This window comes from Nuphar pumila, chromosome 6 (assembly GCF_984573655.1).
Source record: "Nuphar pumila chromosome 6, dmNupPumi1.hap1.1, whole genome shotgun sequence".
NCBI lineage: Eukaryota > Viridiplantae > Streptophyta > Magnoliopsida > Nymphaeales > Nymphaeaceae > Nuphar > Nuphar pumila.
In genome coordinates this window covers 16988468-17013687 of record NC_143254.1, presented here as the reverse complement: position 1 = coordinate 17013687, position 25220 = coordinate 16988468, and the positions used below count along the sequence as shown (strand labels likewise).

Sequence of the window (25220 nt, the reverse complement as noted above, 5' to 3'; positions counted from 1 at the left end):
CCAAACAACCTCTATAGTGGTAGTTGTCATGGCTCTGTATTTAGCTTCGGTGGAGGAAAGAGAGACTTTCTGTTGCTTCTTGCACCTCCACGAAATTAAGGTTTCACCTAGGAACACACAAAAACCAGTAGTTGAGTGTCTATTATTGGGATCACCTCCCCAGTCAGCATCAGTATATGCAATTAAATTTAATGAAGATGAAGCAGACAAGAAGAGTCCTCGTGAAAGAGAGGATTTTAAGTATCTAATAATACGCAAAATCGCTCCCATGTGCACGGAGGTGGGAGCATGCTGAAACTGACTGACTGTATGAACCGCATGAGTTATATCTGGCCTAGTAATGGAAAGATAAGAAAGAGCTCCAACAAGCTGTCTATAAGGAGTAAGATCATCAAGAAGTTCTCCATCATCAATTTTCATTTTAACATTGACAACTTCTGGAGTGTCTACTTTCTTATCATCTGTAATTCCAGACCTGGAAACGATATCAAGAGCAAATTTAGATTGAGATATCAAATACCCCCGAGGGGAATAAGCAACTTCAATGCCTAAAAAATATCTTAATAAACCTAAGTCAGTCATTTTAAAGTGAGTTTTAAGAAGAGATTTGATATTTGCAACTCCCTGTTTGTCGCCTCCGGTGATGATCATATCGTCCACATAGAGAAGAAGAATAATGATGCCTGCATCAGATTTCTTAACAAACAAAGCAGTGTCAGTTAAACAAGGTTGAAAACCAATATCAAGCATAACATGACTAAATCGGTCATACCAGGCTTTTGGAGCCTGTTTAAGACCATAAAGAGCTTTTTCTAGACGAAGAGCTTTACCCTTAGGGATACTAATACCAGGTGGGGCTTCCATGTATACTTCTTCAACGAGATTCCCATTCAGGAAAGCATTTTTGACATCTAATTGAAAGATAGGCAATGTTCTAATGGAGGCCAAGGCTATTAAAGTTCTAACAGTGGTCATACGGGCCACAGGAGCAAATGTTTCTTCATAATCGATGCCATACTCTTGGGCATATCCTTTTGCTACTAAACGGGCCTTATATCTTTCCAGGGTCCCATCACTTTTGGTTTTGACTTTGTATACCCACCTACAACCTATAGGTTTCTTACCCGGAGGAATATCTTGTATCGTCCAAGTATTGGCCTTTTCTAGTGCATCCAATTCTATTTTCATGGCTTCTATCCATTCTATATGATTTTTTGCTTGAGAATACGATGATGGTTCAACATATGATTGTATTAATGTAATGGCGGCCCTATACGTGGGTGAAAAAGATTCATAAGACACAAATTTTTTTGGAGGTTTAGAGATTCTAGACGTTCTTCTAGGTGGGACTTCAGAGTATTTTTGTAATGCACATGGAAGATTTTGCTCTCTACGTCTTGAATATTGTAGACTAACATCCCTATGGATTTGCTCTTCATTATCATCATTTTCAACAACAATAGGACTTTGATCATTGTCAAGGTCATATCCAACATCACATTCATTGGATTTTGAAGTTAGATCAATTAAAAACGAGTATTCAGTGACATCCTTGGATTTTTCAAATTCAAAGAAGCTTTCTTTTTCCAAAAAAGATACATTTCTTGACACATATAATTTGTCATTTTGAAAATCGAAACACCTGTAGCCTTTTTGATTATCAGCATATCCTAAAAAGGCACATGGGATTGCACGAGGAGAGAGTTTATCATTTCTGTTGGTGAAAACAAAACATTTGCATCCAAAGACTCTTAATCTAGAATAATCTGGAGTTAAATTAACAAGCTTTTCTATTGGAGTTGTATTCTTTAATGAGGAAGATGACATCCTATTAATGAGGTAGGTGGCAGTTAGGACAGCTTCAGCCCAAAAACTTTTTGGAACTTGATTTGCAATTAGCAATGTCCTAGTAGTTTCCATAATGTGCCGATGTTTGCGTTCGGCTAGGCCATTCTGTTGTGGAGTGTGTGGACATGATCTTTGATGTGTAATACCATGTAAATTGAGATAGTCTTTGAATTCGTTGGACATAAATTCTTCCCCTGAATCAGTGCGAAAAACAGAAATATCATTTTGAAACTTATTTTTAACCATTTTATGAAATATTTGGAAGTTAGCAAAGACATCAGATTTATGTTTAAGAAAATAAATCCAAGTATGTCTAGAAAAGTCATCAACAAAAATGACATAATATGTATAACCACCTTTGGAAATTACTGGCGCGGGGCCCCAAACATCCGAATGTATTAACTCAAGTGGTCGTGAGGAAACAAAAGTTCTACTAAGAAATGGTAACCTTTTCATTTTGCCAAGAATGCAGTCTTTACAAGAAAAATTTTCAGAATTACAAAATTTTTCCAAACTTGGAAAATATTGAATTTTAGACATATGAGGATGGCCAAGCCTTTTGTGCCATAAATCCAATTCTAATTTCTGAATATTATAACAAAATACATTCTTGGGTAATTCCAAAAAGTCCATGTAATAAAGTCCTCCTTCTCTATGGCCTTCCCCAATCAGCTTCCCTGACTGGCGATCCTGTACCCAACAACCATGAGAAGAGAAGGAGATATTACATCCATAATCAGATATTTGCGAGACAGATAAGAGATTCAAATTAAGTTTAGGGATATATCTAACTTCTGGGATAAAAAATCTTTTGGATTTTTGAAGATTTTCAAAACATCCTATTCCTTTTACTTCGAGAGATGTGCCATCGGCTGTAAAAACCTTTGACACACTTGAGTCATTTTTAAGACATTCGGATAGACTATTAACATTTGGGGTCATATGAAAAGAAGCACCAGAATCTAAAAGCCAAGGAAAGTTACCTGGACCGGAGAAAGATGCAACTGCCGCTCCAGTTGAGGCTTCGGTTGAGGAGGATACCCCTTTGAGAAGAGGTTGAAGGATTTCCATCAGTTGAGCCATAGACACAGGTGCATCTTGATCTTTTGACTCAGATTCAACAGATGCAACTCTTTTTTCTTCTCTTCTTTTTAACTTTGGACATTGAGGCCTATAGTGCCCCGGTTCATGACAATGATGACAAATAACTTTTCTTTTATCAAAGTCGCCGTTTTGCCTTCCAAAATGAGGCGGCTTGTAAGTACGAGTATGATTCTCCGGTCTAGATACAACTAAAACGGAGTCATCATCAACTTTTGGAGTACTTTTTCTAAGTCTATTTTCTTCCATAGTGAGCTCTTCTATAGTATCAACAATAGAAGGAATTTTTTCACGATGTAAAAGGGACGATTTGGTGGATTCAAACTCCGGCCTTAGACCATTCACAAATTGATAGAAATGTTTCATATCGAGTTGTTTTTGGCGAAGCTCGATGTCTTCAGCACAATGCCATTTGGGCTCAAGAAGAGCCAACTCTTCCCAAAGTTCGGACAACTCATTATAATATTCTCGAATAGTTTTATCTTTTTGAGTCATTGTCCGAACTTTATCTTGTAAATTGCATACATGTGCAATATCTTTAAGGGAATACATGTTTTTGAGGTATTCCCAAGCCTTATCGGCATGCTCAAACTTAGCTAGACTAGAGCATTTTTTAATGTCTATGCTATTGATGAGCCATGACATAATTTTTGCATGCCCTATCCTCCATTCTTTCCATTTCTTTTCATAAGTGGCTAACGCCTTACTCTTCTCTTCTTCCGTTAGAGGAACCTCTTTATCACCCTCTTTCTTGGTAAGAGATAGTTTAGGTTCCAAATCGGAACCATCCACTATACCCCATAAACCTTTTCCCCAAATGTGGTGCTTCATAATCGAAGCCCACATTACATAGTTAGTATCATTTAGCTTCATAGGAATGATGGTGATCTTATCATTGTCATCCATCTTTTACAAGGGTAAGAGAGGAATAAATAGGAGGAGAGAGAGAGAAAAATAAAAAGAAAAGAAAAAGAGTAGACAAAGGAATAAGAGAGGATACAAAACCAATTTTTTTTTGTAGCACAAATTCGCCTTTCTTCAAACAAATCTTCTTGAGCCAAGAACAAGGTGATGAAACACCTTTTGTAAATGTGGCACGGAAATCGAGGCGGAAGCACTTCAAGATCTAAGGATTTCGTAGCTCTGATACCATGTAATGAAATGGTGGTCTTCAACAAATGCACAAATAACTCACAAACAAGTGTCTATTGGAGACACTACAAGCATGACCCTTGAAAGGGTATAAAGGGAAGAACACTTGAAAAATAAATAATACTTTATTCATGAACAAAATGCTTAAGAAGCATGGTAGTATACATTGAAGGGGTTCACCCCTATATATACAAAACAATGGGAGAGAGAGGAGAGCTCATTTTGAGCTCTCCAAAAAGAGACGTTGGATTCCAACGTCTCTTAATATAGCTGTTGGACTACAGTCCAACAGCATTTATTATTATAGCTGTTGGACTATAGTCCAACAGCATTTATTATAGTTGTTGGACTACAGTCCAACAGCTACTTGCACAGTCAAGTTCCAACAGGAACTTTCAAGTTCCAACAGGAACTTGACTGGATCAAAATATCTAGTTTCTATTGAACTAGATGCTAAAAAAGAAAATAAAAAAATAGAAAAAGAAAATAATAAAAGAAAATATAATAATATATATATATATATATTGCAGTTTACATTTTAACACGGATCTCAAAATCTATCTTATTGTGTGACAACCAAAGTGCCATCAAAATATTTTTAATCCTATTTTCCACAATAAGACAAAACATATTGAGATAGATCAACACTTCATTCGACAGAAGGTTGCAGACAAAGAGAATGAGCCTCATTTCATCCCTACGAAAGACCAGGTGGCAGATTTATTTACAAAGGGTTTGACGAAAAGCAGATTTTGGTTCTTGAAGAACAAGTTGCCCATGGTGCAGGACCATACACAACTTGAGGGAGGCTATTAAGTGTCGTGAATTCAGTCTGGATTCGGTTTGGGTCTGATCCAGACCCGAACTAAGATTTGCGTGTTTGACGTGTTTACTGGGGACACGCATGTTATTCTATGTTTTGTTGTAGGACAGATATGTCCATAATAAAACAAAATATGATGTAGATATTGTTTCTAGATCAGGTTAAAGTGGAAGAAGTAGGAAATATAAAGGGCAATTCTGATCCCCTTTTAGTTGATCCTGAGTACGTGGGCTTGGAATCTCCTTCCACATCTTCCTCTCCTCCTTAGGTACGTCGTGGTACTAGAGTCTCAGTCCCTCATACTCGTTTTGTATCCTATGAGTCATTTATTCCTTAGCATCGTACCTTTTTAGCTTTAATCTACTCCTATGTTGACCCTAGTTCTTATGCAAAAGTTGCTTATAAAGAAGTGGTTGTAAGCAATGGCCAAGGAGCTAAAGGCCCTTGAAAGAATGCATGCTTAGGATCTTATGCATATTCCATCAAGCAAAACTGTAGTTGGATGCAAGTGGGTGTACAAGACAAAGACTAAAGTAGATAAGTCAATCGAAAGATAAGGCTAGATTCGTTGCAAACCGGTATAGCCAGCAATTCGAAATTGACTTTGTAGAGACTTTTGCACTTGTTGCTCATATGACCACCATTAGGACCTTGCTTGTTGTTGTTGCGATAAGGTAGTTGGATGTAAAAAATGCATTCCTAAATGGAGACTTAGATGAGGAGGTGTATATGGAGTTGCCGCAGGGATATGCAAACATTTAAAGTAGAGTTTGCAAGTTAAGGAAAGCCTTATATGGGCTCAAGCAAGCACCCAGAGCTTGGTTTAAAAAAATCAGCTCATCTGTGAAATTGCTTGGTTTAAAAAATTCAGCTCATTTGTGAAATTGCTTGGTTTTGAAAAAAGTTATCATGATCTTTCTTTGTTTGTATCCTCTTCTGCTCATGGAAAGTGCATCTTGCTTTTGTATGTTGATGATATGATCATCATAGGAGATGATATGAGAAAAATAGTTGATACCAAGAAGAGACTGGATGCCATTTTTTAAATGAAGGAATTGAGGCATCTAAAGTACTTTCTTGGTTTAGAGGTTGCACATTCCAAGAGAGAGCTTCTATTGTCACAACATAAGTTAATTAATCTTGTGATAAAAGCTAAACTCAAATGATTCCAAGAAAGTCTCGAGTTCAATGGAAGCAAATGCTAAACTTAGAGCCACTGATGGTGAAAAGCTTGAGGATCCAATGATTTACAGGCAACTTGTGAGAAGTTTGAATTATTTAACCATGACCAGGCTTGACATTACTTATGCAGTTCATGTTATTAGTCAATTTATGAGTTCTACTTCAGTCCATTTTGTTGAAGTGCTTAGAATCATCCAGTTTATACGACACACCATGCACTTCAGAATGTTCTTATCATCATCTTCCACAGAACTTAGATCCTTTTGTGACTCAAATTTTTAGGGTTCTAGTAGAGATCGTATTTCAACTACTGGATTTTGTGTCTTTATTAGAAGCTTTTTGATTTCTTGTAAAAGCAAGAAGTAGCAACGGGTTGCTTTGTCTATTAAATAGGCAAAATATAGAGCTATGACACAAATGACCATTGAGATCAATTGGATAAGATAACTTTTAGAAGAATTTGGTGTTGCAATATGTGGAAGAACGTCCTTATATTGTGACAATATGAGTACAATCTATATTGGAAAGAATCCAGAGTTTCATGAATGGACAAAACATATTGAGATAGATTGTCATTTTACTAGGAGGATGGAGTTGTATCCTTAGAGCATGTGAGCTCAAAAGAGCATACAGCAGATATTTTTACCAAGAGTCTCACTCCTTTGCATTTTCAGACATTTCTATCCAAACTTTGGATGATTCTGTTTGCATCATTTCAAGTTTGAGGGGAAGTGTTAAAATATGAAAACCACTCTTTATTGTACATATGATTCTTTATGAGGGTAAATCTGTATTTTTTTCTTTTTTTGTATTATACTTATTTTATAAGGGCTTTTTAGTCTTTGCATCTGTAGGGTTTGGGGTTTGACCCTTTTTATCGTTGTATCTTCTAATTTCTCATTGAATGAATCTTTTGTAGTCCTTTTTGTGTTTCACTTGATGATTTCTATCTTGAATCTCTGATAACATATAAACAACTTGGATATTAGAATGAATTGAAAGAATAAAGATTTTTTTACCATATACATTTACTGCAAGAAAAAGATAAAAATGAGATACTCCAACCAGATTGTCATATGGATATTGATGACCATTGCAACAAACATTTATGAATGTAGGAGTATATAGCCAGAAGAAAAACTCAGAAGGGTCATTTAAATATACTGCTGCACTCTTAAAAGCATGCATGTTAAGCAAAGAAAAATAGGAGGAAACATTGCAATTGTGGAAACACAGACCTCCAAATAACATATGCAACTATAGTGCAGAATAAACTAGACTTTAAGGGATCATTCCAAGAAGCAACAAAAAGAAGACGATTCCCCAGCTTCAGCCCAAAAACCTGTTGGAACTTGATTTGCAATTAGCAATGTCCTAGTAGTTTCCATAATGTGCCGATGTTTGCGTTCGGCTAGGCCATTCTGTTGTGGAGTGTGCGGACATGATCTTTGATGTGTAATACCATGTAAATTGAGATAGTCTTTGAATTCGTTGGACATAAATTCTCCCCCTGAATCAGTGCGAAAAACAGAAATATCATTTTGAAACTTATTTTTAACCATTTTATGAAATATTTGGAAGTTAGCAAAGACATCAGATTTATATTTAAGAAAATAAATCCAAGTATGTCTAGAAAAGTCATCAACAAAAATGACATAATATGTATAATCACCTTTGGAAATAACTGGTGCGGGGCCCCAAACATCCGAATGTATTAACTCAAGTGGTCGTGAGGAAACAAAAGTTCTACTAAGAAATGGTAACCTTTTCATTTTGCCAAGAATGCAGTCTTTACAAGAAAAATTTTCAGAATTACAAAATTTTTCCAAACTTGGAAAATATTGAATTTTAGATATATGAGGATGGCCAAGCCTTTTGTGCCATAAATCCAATTCTAATTTCTGAATATTATAACAAAATGCATTCTTGGGTAATTCCAAAAAGTCCATGTAATAAAGTCCTCCTTCTCTATGGCCTTCCCCAATCAGCTTCCCTGACTGGCGATCCTGTACCCAACAACCATGAGAAGAGAAGGAGATATTACATCCATAATCAGATATTTGCGAGACAGATAAGAGATTCAAATTAAGTTTAATGATATATCTAACTTCTGGGATAAAAAATCTTTTGGATTTTTGAAGATTTTCAAAACATCATATTCGTTTTACTTCGAGAGATGTGCCATCGGCTGTAAAAACCTTTGACACACTTGAGTTATTTTTAAGACATTCGGATAGACTATTAACATTTGGGGTCATATGAAAAGAAGCACCAGAATCTAAAAGCCAAGGAAAGTTACATGGACCGGAGAAAGATGCAATTGCCGCTCCAGTTGAGGCTTCGGTTGAGGAGGATACCCCTTTGAGAAGAGTTTGAAGGATTTCCATCAGTTGAGCCATAGACACAGGTGCATCTTGATCTTTTGACTCAGATTCAACAGATGCAACTCTTTTTTCTTCTCTTCTTTTTAACTTTGGACATTGAGGCCTATAGTGCCCCGGTTCATGACAATGATGACAAATAACTTTTCTTTTATCAAAGTCGTTGTTTTGCCTTCCAAAATGAGGCGGCTTGTAAGTACGAGTATGATTCCCCGGTCTAGATACAGCTAAAACGGAGTCATCATCAACTTTTGGAGTACTTTTTCTAAGTCTATTTTCCTCCATAGTGAGCTCTTCTATAGTATCAACAATAGAAGGAATTTTTCCACGATGTAAAAGGGCTGATTTGGTGGATTCAAACTCCGGCCTTAGACCATTCACAAATTGATAGAAATGTTCCATATCGAGTTGCTTTTGGCGAAGCTCGATGTCTTCAGCACAATGCCATTTGGGCTCAAGAAGAGCCAACTCTTCCCAAAGTTCGGACAACTCATTATAATATTCTCGAATAGTTTTATCTTTTTGAGTCATTGTCCGAACTTTATCTTGTAAATTGCATACATGTGCAATATCTTTAAGGGAATACATGTTTTTGAGGTATTCCCAAGCCTTATCGGCATGCTCAAACTTAGCTAGACTAGAGCATTTTTTAATGTCTATGCTATTGATGAGCCATGACATAATTTTTGCATGCCCTATCCTCCATTCTTTCCATTTCTTTTCATAAGTGGCTAACGCCTTACTCTTCTCTTCTTCCGTTAGAGGAACCTCTTTATCACCCTCTTTCTTGGTAAGAGATAGTTTAGGTTCCAAATCGGAACCATCCACTATACCCCATAAACCTTTTCCCCAAATGTGGTGCTTCATAATCGAAGCCCACATTACATAGTTAGTATCATTTAGCTTCATAGGAATGATGGTGATCTTATCATTGTCATCCATCTTTTACAAGGGTAAGAGAGGAATAAATAGGAGGAGAGAGAGAGAAAAATAAAAAGAAAAGAAAAAGAGTAGACAAAGGAATAAGAGAGGATACAAAACCAATTTTTTTTGTAGCACAAATTCGCCTTTCTTCAAACAAATCTTCTTGAGCCAAGAACAAGGTGATGAAACACCTTTTGTAAATGTGGCACGGAAATCGAGGCGGAAGCACTTCAAGATCTAAGGATTTCGTAGCTCTGATACCATGTAATGAAATGGTGGTCTTCAACAAATGCACAAATAACTCACAAACAAGTGTCTATTGGAGACACTACAAGCATGACCCTTGAAAGGGTATAAAGGGAAGAACACTTGAAAAATAAATAATACTTTATTCATGAACAAAATGCTTAAGAAGCATGGTAGTATACATTGAAGGGGTTCACCCCTATATATACAAAACAATGGGAGAGAGAGGAGAGCTCATTTTGAGCTCTCCAAAAAGAGACGTTGGATTCCAACGTCTCTTAATATAGCTGTTGGACTACAGTCCAACAGCATTTATTATTATAGCTGTTGGACTATAGTCCAACAGCATTTATTATAGCTGTTGGACTACAGTCCAACAGCTACTTGCACAGTCAAGTTCCAACAGGAACTTTCAAGTTCCAACAGGAACTTGACTGGATCAAAATATCTAGTTTCTATTGAACTAGATGCTAAAAAAGAAAATAAAAAAATAGAAAAAGAAAATAATAAAAGAAAATATAATAATATATATATATATTGCAGTTTACATTTTAACACGGATCTCAAAATCTATCTTATTGTGTGACAACCAAAGTGCCATCAAAATATTTTTAATCCTATTTTCCACAATAAGACAAAACATATTGAGATAGATCAACACTTCATTCGACAGAAGGTTGCAGACAAAGAGAATGAGCCTCATTTCATCCCTACGAAAGACCAGGTGGCAGATTTATTTACAAAGGGTTTGACGAAAAGCAGATTTTGGTTCTTGAAGAACAAGTTGCCCATGGTACAGGACCATACACAACTTGAGGGAGGCTATTAAGTGTCGTGAATTCAGTCTGGATTCGGTTTGGGTCTGATCCAGACCCGAACTAAGATTTGCGTGTTTGACGTGTTTACTGGGGACACGCATGTTATTCTATGTTTTGTTGTAGGACAGATATGTCCATAATAAAACAAAATATGATGTAGATATTGTTTCTAGATCAGGTTAAAGTGGAAGAAGTAGGAAATATAAAGGGCAATTCTGATCCCCTTTTAGTTGATCCTGAGTACGTGGGCTTGGAATCTCCTTCCACATCTTCCTCTCCTCCTTAGGTACGTCGTAGTACTAGAGTCTCAGTCCCTCATACTCGTTTTGTATCCTATGAGTCATTTATTCCTTAGCATCGTACCTTTTTAGCTTTAATCTACTCCTATGTTGACCCTAGTTCTTATGCAAAAGTTGCTTATAAAGAAGTGGTTGTAAGCAATGGCCAAGGAGCTAAAGGCCCTTGAAAGAATGCATGCTTAGGATCTTATGCATATTCCATCAAGCAAAACTGTAGTTGGATGCAAGTGGGTGTACAAGACAAAGACTAAAGTAGATAAGTCAATCGAAAGATAAGGCTAGATTCGTTGCAAACCGGTATAGCCAGCAATTCGAAATTGACTTTGTAGAGACTTTTGCACTTGTTGCTCATATGACCACCATTAGGACCTTGCTTGTTGTTGTTGCGATAAGGTAGTTGGATGTAAAAAATGCATTCCTAAATGGAGACTTAGATGAGGAGGTGTATATGGAGTTGCCGCAGGGATATGCAAACATTTAAAGTAGAGTTTGCAAGTTAAGGAAAGCCTTATATGGGCTCAAGCAAGCACCCAGAGCTTAGTTTAAAAAAATCAGCTCATCTGTGAAATTGCTTGGTTTAAAAAATTCAGCTCATTTGTGAAATTGCTTGGTTTTGAAAAAAGTTATCATGATCTTTCTTTGTTTGTATCCTCTTCTGCTCATGGAAAGTGCATCTTGCTTTTGTATGTTGATGATATGATCATCATAGGAGATGATATGAGAAAAATAGTTGATACCAAGAAGAGACTGGATGCCATTTTTTAAATGAAGGAATTGAGGCATCTAAAGTACTTTCTTGGTTTAGAGGTTGCACATTCCAAGAGAGAGCTTCTATTGTCACAACATAAGTTAATTAATCTTGTGATAAAAGCTAAACTCAAATGATTCCAAGAAAGTCTCGAGTTCAATGGAAGCAAATGCTAAACTTAGAGCCACTGATGGTGAAAAGCTTGAGGATCCAATGATTTACAGGCAACTTGTGAGAAGTTTGAATTATTTAACCATGACCAGGCTTGACATTACTTATGCAGTTCATGTTATTAGTCAATTTATGAGTTCTACTTCAGTCCATTTTGTTGAAGTGCTTAGAATCATCCAGTTTATACGACACACCATGCACTTCAGAATGTTCTTATCATCATCTTCCACAGAACTTAGATCCTTTTGTGACTCAAATTTTTAGGGTTCTAGTAGAGATCGTATTTCAACTACTGGATTTTGTGTCTTTATTAGAAGCTTTTTGATTTCTTGTAAAAGCAAGAAGTAGCAACGGGTTGCTTTGTCTATTAAATAGGCAAAATATAGAGCTATGACACAAATGACCAAAAAAATCTGCTGACAGCTCCTGTCAGCTGCTGACAGGAGCTGTCAGCAGAGAAAATCGGATTTGAAAAGGCAGCTCCTGTCAGCTGCTGGCAGGAGCTGTCAGCAGCTGGCAGCTCCTGTCAGCTGCTGGCAGGAGCTGTCAGCAGCTGACAGCTCCTGTCAGCTGCTGCCAGTCCTGGCAGGAGCTGTCAGCAGCTGACAGCTCCTGGCAGGAGCTTTTCAAATCCTTTTTTGCGTAAAGGATTTTCTCTCTCCCTTTATATATATATATATATATATATATATATATATATATATATATATTACATTTTTGCCCCTGCCGCACCCCCGCACCCGGGTTTTTTGGAAGTGCCGAATCCCCGCACCCGCACCCGCGCCCGCACCCGCACCCATGTGACATAGGCTATATATATACATCTCTACATATATATATAGAGAGAGTGGCACTCCAGCCGACTGTCGGTTGGGGCGCGCTTCCTGTCAAACAAAAGAAAAGTATTTTCACATGAATACAAAATTTGCACATGAATGTAGAGTTTCGCTTGAATGCAGAATGTTCATATGCACACAGAAATTTCACTTGGATGCAGAATTTTCATATGAATGTGGATTTTCACATAAATGCAAAGTTTGCATATGAATGCAGATTTTCACATGAATGCAAAATTTCACATAAGTGCAGAATTATTTACATAGTTGATTGTGTTATGCTTATGCTGAAATTTTAATGTACGTACTTATGAAGGATTGACTATTTGAAGCTTTTAAATGTCATTATATAGTCATATAGTAAATACATGCAGAACTTGATAGTGGTATACTTTCTCATATGCATATTGGTATGCGTGTTTGCATGGTGAGTTCAGATAACTCTCGAAAGGGTTGCAAATGTAACATCCTTGTTATGACTTTTGTGCTTGAATGCATTTGATGATCAAAAGTGGATCATTGTAGGTTATAAGAGCCTTGAGCAGAGTTGCTCCTTATTTAATTGTTCATATGCATCAAAAATACATATCGACTAAATGGCTTATGATGAATTACACTGTTGCATAGGGAAGCGGGCCGTGGTATTGCGATGAGCTTTCGCAGGTTGACTTGCGAAGCAAATGTTTAGTTTTTGCATGCTGAATTGCAAAACAGTGAAATAAAATAAATCATGATGAAAAGATAAACATTAAAACAATGTAATTAATGTTTTCCTGGATGTCCCTGCTTCTGTGAGGGATTCTTGGACTACGGTTTTGGGATACCATGAGGATACAACAACTCCGTGTGTATTTGTGCTCCTGAATCCAACCAGGTGATTCACCTCCCGGCTACGATTTTAGGGAGATTCCGCCACTTTGCCTGGGGGTGGTGTATAGGACACAGTTGTTGTTATTGGTATACCAAGAAAGTGGCATTAGTGGATGTTGATTTTCCTGATGTCCCGACATTAGATGTTGAATTCTAATGTTCCGATAGAGGGTGCTGAATCCTGAAGTCGGTCGAGAGCCAAGTAGGAAACCCAGTAAGAAAATACAAACTGTGTTAAATTACAACTGGGGATTCAACTTAACCTCGAGAATTTTGTACCTGTTATGTGTATCCACGGGTTTATGATGATAAAAAGAGGAACAAAATGATGTGCATTAATAAGGACATACATGCAAGAAGAAAACCATGATAATAACTTAATAAGATATCCATGAATGTGCATTGAATCCATGCATTTTATTGTTTCACATTAGACCATGCATATGTGTTGCTTTCTGGAATATGATATCTCCTATTTCATAATTGTTATTCTTAGAATGCATAAGTGATTTACTAAAGCATGAAATAGTTGTATATTTCTTCAAGAAAATATTGCTTGAATCTAATTTAGGTTCTTTTTACTTATTTGAATTGAAAGAGGAATTCGTACGCAGGATTTCATATTCTGACACCTTGTTTCTGTTTCTGGTGTTTTTTTTTTCGCAGCCTCGGAGACCCAGTGATGAGACTTGCTACTTCAGAGAGATTACGAAGGTTTCACGACTCCAGGACAGTGTTCTGTTGGAACAGAGGGCCTCTACTTTTGGCACTCATTATTTTAATATTGTTATTGTTCATTTTCTTAGTCTTCAGACCTTATAACATTATTTTTAAAAAAAAGTTGCTTTGAATTCAAAGATGATGGCGTACAATCCCTTGTGGTTTTGGTGTGATTACGACTGTAAAGGCCCCTGTGTTTTTGGGAATATTCTGTAGTGTTTTAAAAAAAAAATCAACACTTTTAACGGGCATGAGTTGGGGTCGTTACACTATCTAGTGACAAAAATGTTTAATGCTGACTTAATAATAAAATCAGGAAGCCTAAAAAAGTTAAACCCTATTATACAACAAAAAGAAAAAAAAATAGCATAGTTATACCTGAACAGCTTATAATGCATAATCATGAACAAAAGCATTTCATGCAACCAAAACTGGGACGACTTACCAAAGCTAATAAATCTTTTAGGTTAGTAAAGTGATTTACAAGCTTCATCATGATTGATTCCATACATTCCAATTCCTTCTCTGTAACTTTATTATGACCAGCCCGCTTTGATATTTCCTCCAAAATGATGTTTTGATGGCCTTCCTACGTCAAAGCAAACAAAACCAAATTAACAAAACAACAAAATTAAATTAAAATCGGGGTGATTTTCTCAAAGCATGCCAACCAAATGCAACATTTAAGAAAATTAGATAAAATGATTGCAATATCCTGAAATAGGCAAATGACCACATTATTGTTAAGACTTGTATGAATCAACTAAAATACTCCAGTGAAGATCAAGCAACAAAAAGAAAAACCCTCGTAACTATTCAACTAACCAATAATGAATAAAACGACATAAAATCCTCAAGTGTTTAAGAAGAGAAAGACTGCTAATGCACAAACATAATGCATTGTGAGAAATACATGCCCAGATGATGAGAGAATCCAATATAGAATATCGAGCAAAAACTTGTTCCAGTCACACTTTTACCCTTGTTGTGCATGTTGGCAAGCAAGAGTTCCAATGTATCATTTTGTAATGGTTGAAATACTTTCAAGTTACAACACAACTTGTTGAAATATTATTATGTTGTAATTTGAAACTGCTCATTCCTTTTAAAGGTGCACACTTAATTCTTTTATACTAAAATGATCCATCTCTTCATTTAAAATGACTCAACAAAAAGCATATGATAGAAACCAATACTAAATATAAAGAACTGGTAATCTGTGCCCAAATCATACTGAAGTGTCTTTAAGAGAAAAATTAACAATTGGTGTAGATAGCTTTACAAATAACAACTAGAACAAGATCTGGATACACAAACCAAGACAATGTTCAATACAATCAAAACATTAAATAATACAGGATTTAACAATAGGAACAGAATGAATAACTTTCCATGAGTTACTAACTCCTGACATACCATGCAATGTTGAAGGGTGAAGTCAAGGTAGACATCAGCAACCTTCAGGTACTCGTAGAAATCATCATAATGGAGGACAACCTGATTGTGATCATAGTCCCAAAAAATAGAACGTGTAAGTTCTTCCTAATATTAGCATTTTTCCTCATAAAGCAAATACATTGCTTCTAACAGAGAGAAACAGGTAAGACGACAAAAATTAGAGCAAAGGCTTTTTTGCATATAATGCTTGCAGAAAAAATACATCATTTCAAATCATTCATCACCCAAAATAAAAACATAAGCAACCTAAACTGAAAAGAACTCGTAAAGAGACACTTGGCAGATTCCAGAACATGCTAGTAGTATTAGACAATTATAGGGAAGCATGAAAAATGCTATGGGTATAAGTATAACAGCTGGCTCATGATAATGATTCCATAAAGATCATACTTGATCATGCAAGTCCATATGATCCAGCTCTCTCGATAATCAAAGTTAGTTTCAAAGCAAAAACAGCCACTAAATTGCCATAAATTAGTCCAGCTCATTATAGGTTGAATCAATCATGAATGAGCCATTCTGATTCGCACAAAACCAGTGAAAGTTTTTTTTCCTTTTTTAAGAAAAACAATGAAATGTAATTAATATCAGGATTATGCTTTTTTCTCTCAGTTTAGGCATCCATGGCTTTATTTGTGTTAAACACCAATGAGGTTATAGCACCCAACTTAAGCCAGCGTCATAAAAAAATTTACAGATTCAAGTATTTCTTTTCTCCATTCTCTGTATTGTCAGGGTTGTATTGTCCACCTTAAGACCAATCCAGTCTTTGTGAAATTCGAGTATATTGTTCAAATCAAATATAAGTTCAGCATGTAATACACATAATATTCTAAATGTTATGTTTCTCACATATCACAGCGCACGTGAAATTTTCGTCTAACAGAAGAAATGTTTTGTGAATTTTGGGTTTTAGAGAGAATATTGCTGTATATCAAATATTCAGCATGTATTGGCCATTGATGATGTCTGTCTTTTTTCTCATGTATGATATAACAGAAGCAAATTTCATACAGCAACAGAAATGCTAGTCATTCCAGCCCACCCTAACTGGTAGTAAAAATAAGCATCTCTGCATAAAGAAAAAGGTAACAAGATAAAAATTAGGGGAAATGACTATATACTTTAAATACTTTCTCCAGAATAAGATCACTGCATTCTAGAGGATGGCTGCTTTCACAAAGTCTGGATCCAAGCAACCTGTAATTTAACCACTGCACACTGGAACAGTATTATACTTGGACAAAATAAATTAGAACTTCAATTAACATCGCTGCTGGAAAAATATAGGAGCTAACAGCTAGTGTCTCACCTGATCAAGAGAGAGATCCCTGCAATCTTCAATAAGATCTGTGATATCTAAAGCAACAAGATGGAGAATTTCTGAAGGGAGTTCCCTTATGAGATAATGAAGCACTACTGAAACACAAGGGCAGTTCCTTGATGTCTTCAATTTGTTCTTCTGTAACCCAAGCTTCTCGATAATGCCATGTAACTTTTGTTCAGTCTAGAATAACAAAGTACAGATCAGCAATCTTCTATCTCTGATACCAATATTAATTCCAAAGTACCTCAAAGGCAACCATATCATAGGAGTAAAACACATGCACCTCATGCTGAAAGCTAATTTAAAAACTGTTACAATTAGTATCAACAATGCCAAGGACAGGTGCACAATTCTACATATAAGAATGTAATGCAAAATGGTGAAAATTGTGGATAGACAGATGCAAAGTAAAAGGATTCAAACTATTATTTTGATTCATTTTGTCAAAATGTGTCTCACTGGACCTTCAGTATATCAAACATGATTTTGTGCCTTTACATAGCAACAAGTTTGAAGACCTCAGGCTGAGAAGGTACTGGTCTAGAGCCTGTGTCTATAACATAAATCTTGAGTTTTAGGCTGATATCTGGATACATACTAAAGCAACCATGTCATTGCAAATCTGCCCATGTCTAGTAACTGCAATAATATAGTTGCAAGAATCCCCATCAGTGTGCATACAATAGTAACCTCAATAATTTGAGTTTTCTTACTCTGGGTACCAGACATGGTCCAACTGGCTTTTCACTTACATGCACATTCTCTCCAAATAAATGATAACATGGACTGATTATCATAGTCAAAGCGAGAAGCACAACAATAAAATTGTGGCAATTAATTCCTGGTCAACTTACCTGTGATGTGCTCCTAAATAGGCATTTCATTATCCAGTCAATGGGAGGTTCAAAGAGGGAGACAATTAACTTCTTTTCTTCAGAATAATCATTTTCTTTCCCAAGTACAATCAGTGTCATGAGAGTACAGAAGTCATTAATTGATGTAATGAGATATCCTGCCAACAAAAGAATCAGTCCGATTAACAAACTCATGCTACATCAAAATCACTTCAAATATATCATACAGCACTTTTCACTAGCCAAATATCATCACTCACCAACATAAAGCACAAATTAATAAATAAGAGACAAAATCTTATCTTAGCTCAACAAAAATGTCCCAAGAGCATAGAAGAAATAATTTAGTGCAGAGACCAAAAAATTAAGGCTTATGACACATGGATTCTTGAATGATAATAGGATACGTGGGCACAGGGCATATGAATGACAATTTCTGCATACACGCAGGCATGCATATTCAAGGAGAAAATGGCAATAAAAGATTAAAATTTCTAATCTGAAGTTACTTGGACTGAAAATGAAGAATATACTTTTGCAGAAGTTATGATTGGTTGATAACTCCATTACTGTTCACCAGTAAAAATGTGAATTTCGGGTACCACAAGACGATGTGATGCACAAATGAGGAAGATATGTTGAAATCATTCAATGGAAGCAGGTAATTATAGTTTACATATGAGTAACCGAATCCCATACTTCATGGGATTGAAAAGAAGAAAGAAAACAAACAAAGGAAAATATAAAAAGGAAATTACAACACAAAGGAAACAACAAGGCAACAATAAATCACGACAATCACTCTTGTATGAGCGATATCATGACAATAGGATAAGGACAGTCTTTCTTTCTTTACACTCCCCTCAAACTGGTGCATGAAGATCCCGAATGCCCAGTTTGAAAATAAGATTCATAAAATTGTTGTTTTCTGAGAGCCTTCATGAACAAGTATGCAAGTTGGTCCTTTGATTGAACATAGGCTGTTTTAATCACTCAATCAACTATTTTTTCTCCCACTATATGACCGTCTATATCAATGTGTTTTGTCTTCTCATGATAGACTGGATTTGCAGCGATATGGATGGCAGTCTGATTATCACAATACAATTCAGCAGGCTGATAATGAGCAACCTGAAGATCAGTCAATATATATTTTATCCAGACTATTTCACAAATTGCATTGGCATTGCCCTATACTTTGCTTCTGCAGAAGATCGAGACACAGTATTTTGTTTCTTGGATTTCCACGAGACTAGACTTTGTCCCAAAAAGATACAGTAACCAGTAACAGACTTGAGAGAATCTGGGCATCCAGTCCAATCAGAATCACAAAATGCCTTGATTCTCAGTGATGACAATGCAGGCAAATGTATTCATTAACCAGGATTCTTCTTGAGGTAGCGAACAACTCTCATGGCAGCCTCCATGTGGGGACGTCGGAGATTTTGCATAAATCTGCTCAGGACATAAATTGCAAATAGAAAATCAGGACGTGTAATGGTGAGGTAAATCAGACGCCCAACCAAACGCTGATATGAAGAGGGATTGTCAAACAAGTCTCCTAATGAGCTTAAGTTTTTGACGTTGCTCCATGGGAAATTCAGCTGGTTTTGCACCCAATAATTGTAATATCGTGTATTTTTTCATTATTTTTAATTTCAAAAAATATGAATTTTTAATTTAATATTTAATTAAATTAATACAAATTGTGAAATTTTTATTTAAATATAGGTGACGTAAGCTGGGTCCAAGTGTGGCCCAGAGCCCACTGACAAGACCCAGATGCGCCAATTAAAGTTTGAGAAAATTTTTGTTTTTAACCTTTCAATTCGAGCAAAAATCAGGCGAAATTCGAAGGCAAAAATAAGGTATGTATACCATTACATGTGCCTCATAATTTTGAGCACGGTGGTGCCCTATTTTTCTGAAATCAAGTTACGGTTGGCCCGAAAATCGCATTTTTCAAAAATGACTTGCCTTTATTTTTGCCTTTTTATGGATTGGATCGGACTGGATCCGTTCTGATTGATCCAAGTTAATATGGATCTAGACCCAATCCAGGACCCATATTAACTAGGATCTGGTCCAAGTAGGATCCATATGGATTTTAGATATGGATTTGGATCTTAGATATGGATTTACATCCGAAATTCATACATGATCAATTTAAAACTGTAAAATCAACTTAAAATTTAAATTGGGTAAGGTAGAACTCTACTCTAGGGAGACTTCCAAAGGGAGGCGACACCCTCTAGAATATTCTTAGGATATTATATAATAAATTAAATAATTAAATAATAATAAAAAGGTAATGTCTAGAAGAGGTAGAGTTCTACCTTTGGTAGAACTCTACTCTCTAAAAGAAAGCTATCTAGAGGGGACGTCACCCCCCTTCTAGATAAGAATCTAAAAAAAATAAGATAAACTACTTTATAAAGAGGGGTTGGTCTCCTCTCTCTCTAGAAAACGTATTCTAGAGAGAGAGTCCCAAACTCGTGTGAGAGAGAGAGAAAGGGAAAAGAAAGAAAGAAAGAAAGAAAAGAGAGAAAAAGGGGGAAAAGAAAGAAAAGAGAGGAAAGAAAGGAGGAAGGAGAAGAAGAAAACGTATTCTAAGTTCGTATGGGAAGAAATATGTATAAACAAATTCTATGTGTAAGTTTTGATGGGAAAGGAAAATCTGATTCAAAAATATATATTTGTACATGTATAGGGTGTGTTTTCATGCATATATACATGTATGTAGTTATTTCTTGAGGTATCGATTTCTTTAGAATATTAAGTTCTAAAATATCATGGTTTTTGGTATTCATAGATAACAATTTTTCTTGGTTTAATATGAGCATGCCATTGATTTTTCCCTACTGAAGCATGTGGCTAATTTTTTTTATTTTTTTTATATGCATAGATACATGTTGTCAAACTCTTTTTTAGCCAAGCATGCTGAACATATATATATATATATATATATATATATATATATATATATATATATATATATATATATTGATTGGATTAGTTTTGAGTTGAGTAGACCTGCCGATATGACCTTGAGAGCAGTCTGATCAGACTACCGATGTTTTTGCATGAGCGATCTAATCAGACTGTTGATGTGTTTATGATGTGCAATCTGATCAGATTGTCGATGTGTGTGAGCATGTGCAATCTGATCAGATCAGCACCATGTGTGGGTGCAATCTGATCAGACTTGTCTACATGTCGTGTGTGTAGTCTGATCAAACCTGCTAATAGGTTATTTTTCTTATGATGTTTTTAGATCTGCCTATATGTTTTTTTTATGTTGATCAGACTTGATTACATATTATTTTTTATGACTGTTATCAGACTTGCCAAATATGTTGTTTTGGTGTTGATTAACAGATATGCTAGTATGTTATTTTTTAGGACTGTTTTCACATCTGCCCATATGAGATTTTTTATGTTGTTTTTAGATCGACTGATATGTGTATTCATGTGCAATCTGATCAGATTGTCAGTGCGTGAGCATGAGCAATCTGATCAAATTTGCCAATGTATTTTGTGCATGTACAATCTGATCAGATTTGCCAATGTATTTTGTTGTGCAATCTAATCAGACTGTCAATGTATGTTGATTTGCAAACTGATCAGATTTGTCAATCTATTTTGTTGTGTAATCTGATCAGACTGCCAATGTATATAGTTGTGCAATCCGATCAGGCTGCCAAGGTATTTTGTTGTGCAATCTGATCAGACTGTTGATGTGATTACATGTGTAATCTGACCAGACTGTCAAGGTGTGCGTACACATGCAATCTAACCAGACTGCTGAGGTGTGCGTACATGTGAAATCTGATCAGATTGTCGAGGGGTGTACATGTGCAATATGATCAAATTGCCGATGTGTATGCATGTGCAATATGATCAGACTGCCTATGTGTGTGCTTGCATATTCTTATCATATTTGCCAATGTCTCGTGCTTGTGAAATCTGGTCATATTTGCCAATGTGAGAACTTGTGCATTCTGATCAGATTTGTCAAGGTTTTGTACCGGTGCAATCTGATCAGAATTGGCAGTTTGTGTGCATGTGCAATTTGGTCAGGCTACCGATGGAGGTGTGCATGAGCAATCTGATTAGATTGCCGATATGTGGGGTTTGAGCAATCTAATCAAATTTGCCAATGTGTGTTGATATGCAATCTGATCAGATTTGCTATTGTGTCGTGTATGTTAAATTTGAACAGTTTTGCCATGTTCAAACTTGCATTCATGCTGACTGCAGGATTATGTATCTGATTATATATTTTGATTTGGTTATGTATGCTTATGCATTTGAATACTATGTTGCAAATGTGCAAATCATACCCATAAAATCTGAAGTTTATTTTGATGTTTGCATAAATATTAACATATGCATGTTTGGGTGTTTATGTAAGGAATTGATCATGATAATGTGTGTTGCAAGCATTTATTTGCGGGTCGTACAGGCGAGGAGCATGTGTTGCTCTACTTGTTGATTTTGTTTATGCATTGCAAAATTATTTCTGAAAATTATTGATTTTCCAAATTAATTGCAGTGTTACAATGTGGCAAGCTAGGGCCCGAAATTGCTTTTGTATGTTGATTTGCAAAACAGTTCTTGTGTAAAGAACCTGAATTTGTTAAAAAAGGTAAAAAAGACTGAACTGTGTAATTAATGTCTTCCTTGATATCCCTTCCACGGTGTGAAAATCTTGAATGGCAGTTTTGGGGAACCGTGAGGATACTAAAACTCCGTATGCGATTGTGCCTCTGAACCCGATATGGTGGTTCACCTCCCAACCATGGCTTTAGGGAGATTCAGTCATTTTGGCTAGGGGGGTGGTGTTGACTCAGCTGTAGTTATTGGTATACCAAGAAAGTGGTGTCAGTGGATGTTGATTTCCCTGATGTCCCGGCATTAGATATTGATTTTAAATGTTCTGATAGATGGGGTTGATTCCTGATATTTGTCGAGGAATGAGTGTGGAACTCAATAATAAAATACAAATTGTATGTTAAGCTACAACTGGGAACCTAACTTGAACTTCGAAAATTTATGCCCGTTTTGAATATCCGCGGGTTTAAAAAAAAGTCAAAACTAAAATTTTGTGCACAAAAACAACTCTGATAAATAACATAATAAGTTATCCATGCATCTGAATTGAATCATGCATATTTATTGTTCTACATTAGTTTATGCATTCATGCTTATTATGTTTCGCATGATAATTGTTATTGCATGATATTTGTGTAAATGCTCGAATGGTAAGTTGATTGTGGTAAATTTTTATTGTGATATTCCTCTGAAATTTATGCATGAATTTGATTTATGTTATTTCTTTACTGTTTGAATTTTTAGAGGAATTCATACAAAGGACTTTAGTTCTTACCTGTTTTTATAAAAATGTTTTACAGGTCTGGATACTCAGTGATGTCTTGACTTACTGGTTGGAGACTGCGAGCCCTATGACTAGTTTTTGGGTTCTCTGAAAGAGTGACTCTTATATGATAGACAATTTTTGTTTTGAGTCTATTTGATATTTATTTATTGATTAATAAAGTTTGATTATTCCTTTTTTATTCGATGCACAGCTTGTTTGTGGTTTGGTATATTAAATATGTGAGGTCCCGGATCCTTGGGTTTGTTTCTGCAATTGTTTAAAAAAAAATCCATTATTTTTATGAGGATTAGTTGGGGTCGTTACAATATTCTCATTTCATCTATAATTACTAAAGAATATTTTCTTTGGTACAAATAAATTCCTGCTTTGGATCGGCAACTGCAATACCCAGGAAATATTTGAGAGGACCAAGATCTTTCATGTGAAAATGTTGATTCAAATAGACCTTGAGCCTTCTGTGACAAATATCGCGAGATTTATAAAAATCTTGTCGATATATCGCGAGAGATTGCCTGAAAATTTAAAACGATAATTTCTCGCGAGATTTTCAAACTGTGACAAATATCGCGATATTTATATTTTTAAAATATATTTATCATGAAAACCCTTGAGATTTTTATTTTTAAATATGTTTTATTTATATTTTTATAAAAAATATTTTTTAATTAAATTTTATTCCTAGATTTTGCCAAAAAATACGAGATTTATGAAAATTTTCAAAATCTCCAGAGTTTTTTTCATGCCGAGATTTTATCATTTTTAACTTTTGTCACTATGCTTGAGCCTTGTCACAACCTTTTCATCGTTTTCTGCAATTATCCGATCATCTACATACACCAGAATAGTTGTGAATGAATTATCTTGAATGTGCGTAAATAGAGAATAATTTGCTTTACATTGAGAGAACCCATAACCAATGAGAGTGCTTGAGAACTTCGCAAATCAATTTCTTGGTGCCTGCTTGAGGCTATACAAAGACTTGCTCAACTTGAACACAACAAACTCCCTCCTGACTTGAAAACCCCGGTGGCATCTCCATATAAATTTTCTCATGGAGATCACCATGTAAGAAAGCGTTATGGACATTCATTTGATGTAAAGTCCAATTTCTGACTAATACAACAGCATGCAAACATCTGACAGCGATCAATTTTGCAAACATCTTGTAGTAGTCTAGTCCTTCCTGCTGGGAATATCCCTTCGCTACTAACCTTGCTTTATAGTGCTCTATTGTGCCATCTAATTTGTACTTAATCTTCTATACTCACTTGCACCCTATGGGTTTGACACCTTTAGGTAAATCAGTAATTGTTGTAAGAATTTTCCACAGATTGCATTCAGATGTCAAAGAATGAGAGAGAGAGAGACACTCAAAAACGGCAACCAAGAATAAGATGGCATGCCCTAATCCTCTTATTATGAACACATAAATCAATGGGTTTAAAATACATACAATTAACGAAAATGGCATTATATAAATAAAACAGTCTAAGAAAGATAGACGCATGGATCTGGATCCGATCTAGATCCGATGACGTCAAAACACACATTTTATCACCCTCCCTCAAGTTGTGCATGGGGATAGATCATGAACAACTTGTGCCTTAAGAACCAAAATTGATGCTTTATTAGGCCTTTGGTGAACAAATTTGTAACTTGGCTTTCTGTACGAATGTGACGAGGGTCAATCTCTTTGTCTTCAACTTTCGGTCTGATGAAATGTTGATCTATCTCAATATGCTTTGTACGACCATGTTGTATAAGATTATTTTAATGAAAGACGCAGAAGCACAACATGCGAATAGAGGAGAAGCAAGGAAGCGCAAAAGAGAACACAAGCACAATACAAGTGCAAATAACCCACTAAGGGGTGAAAAGCCTTCAAAGGTAAAAATAACTTTATTGAATTGCATGTTAGTGCATGTTGGAACTGACTTGCAGTATGAACTGCATGAGAGATATCTGGTCTAGTAATACTCAGATACATCAAAGATCTCACAAGCTGTCTGTACGGGGTGGGATCGAAGAGAGGAATATCATCATCAATCTTCATTTTGGCTC

General features: G+C 35.8%; 1 protein-coding gene across 1 annotated transcript in view; it reads right to left on the bottom strand.

Annotated features, from left to right (window-relative positions):
* LOC149834137 (uncharacterized) overlaps nucleotides 1-25220 on the bottom strand; it is an 87102-nt gene that overhangs the window by 18490 nt on the left and 43392 nt on the right. The window contains exons 8-12 of the mRNA XM_090011241.1: nucleotides 17759-17916; nucleotides 16890-17084; nucleotides 16702-16791; nucleotides 15536-15616; nucleotides 14565-14708 (exon numbers count right to left, since the gene is read on the bottom strand). Of these exons, the coding sequence (XP_089867367.1) occupies nucleotides 14565-14708; nucleotides 15536-15616; nucleotides 16702-16791; nucleotides 16890-17084; nucleotides 17759-17916 (668 nt within the window). The remainder of the gene's footprint in view (nucleotides 1-14564; nucleotides 14709-15535; nucleotides 15617-16701; nucleotides 16792-16889; nucleotides 17085-17758; nucleotides 17917-25220) is intronic.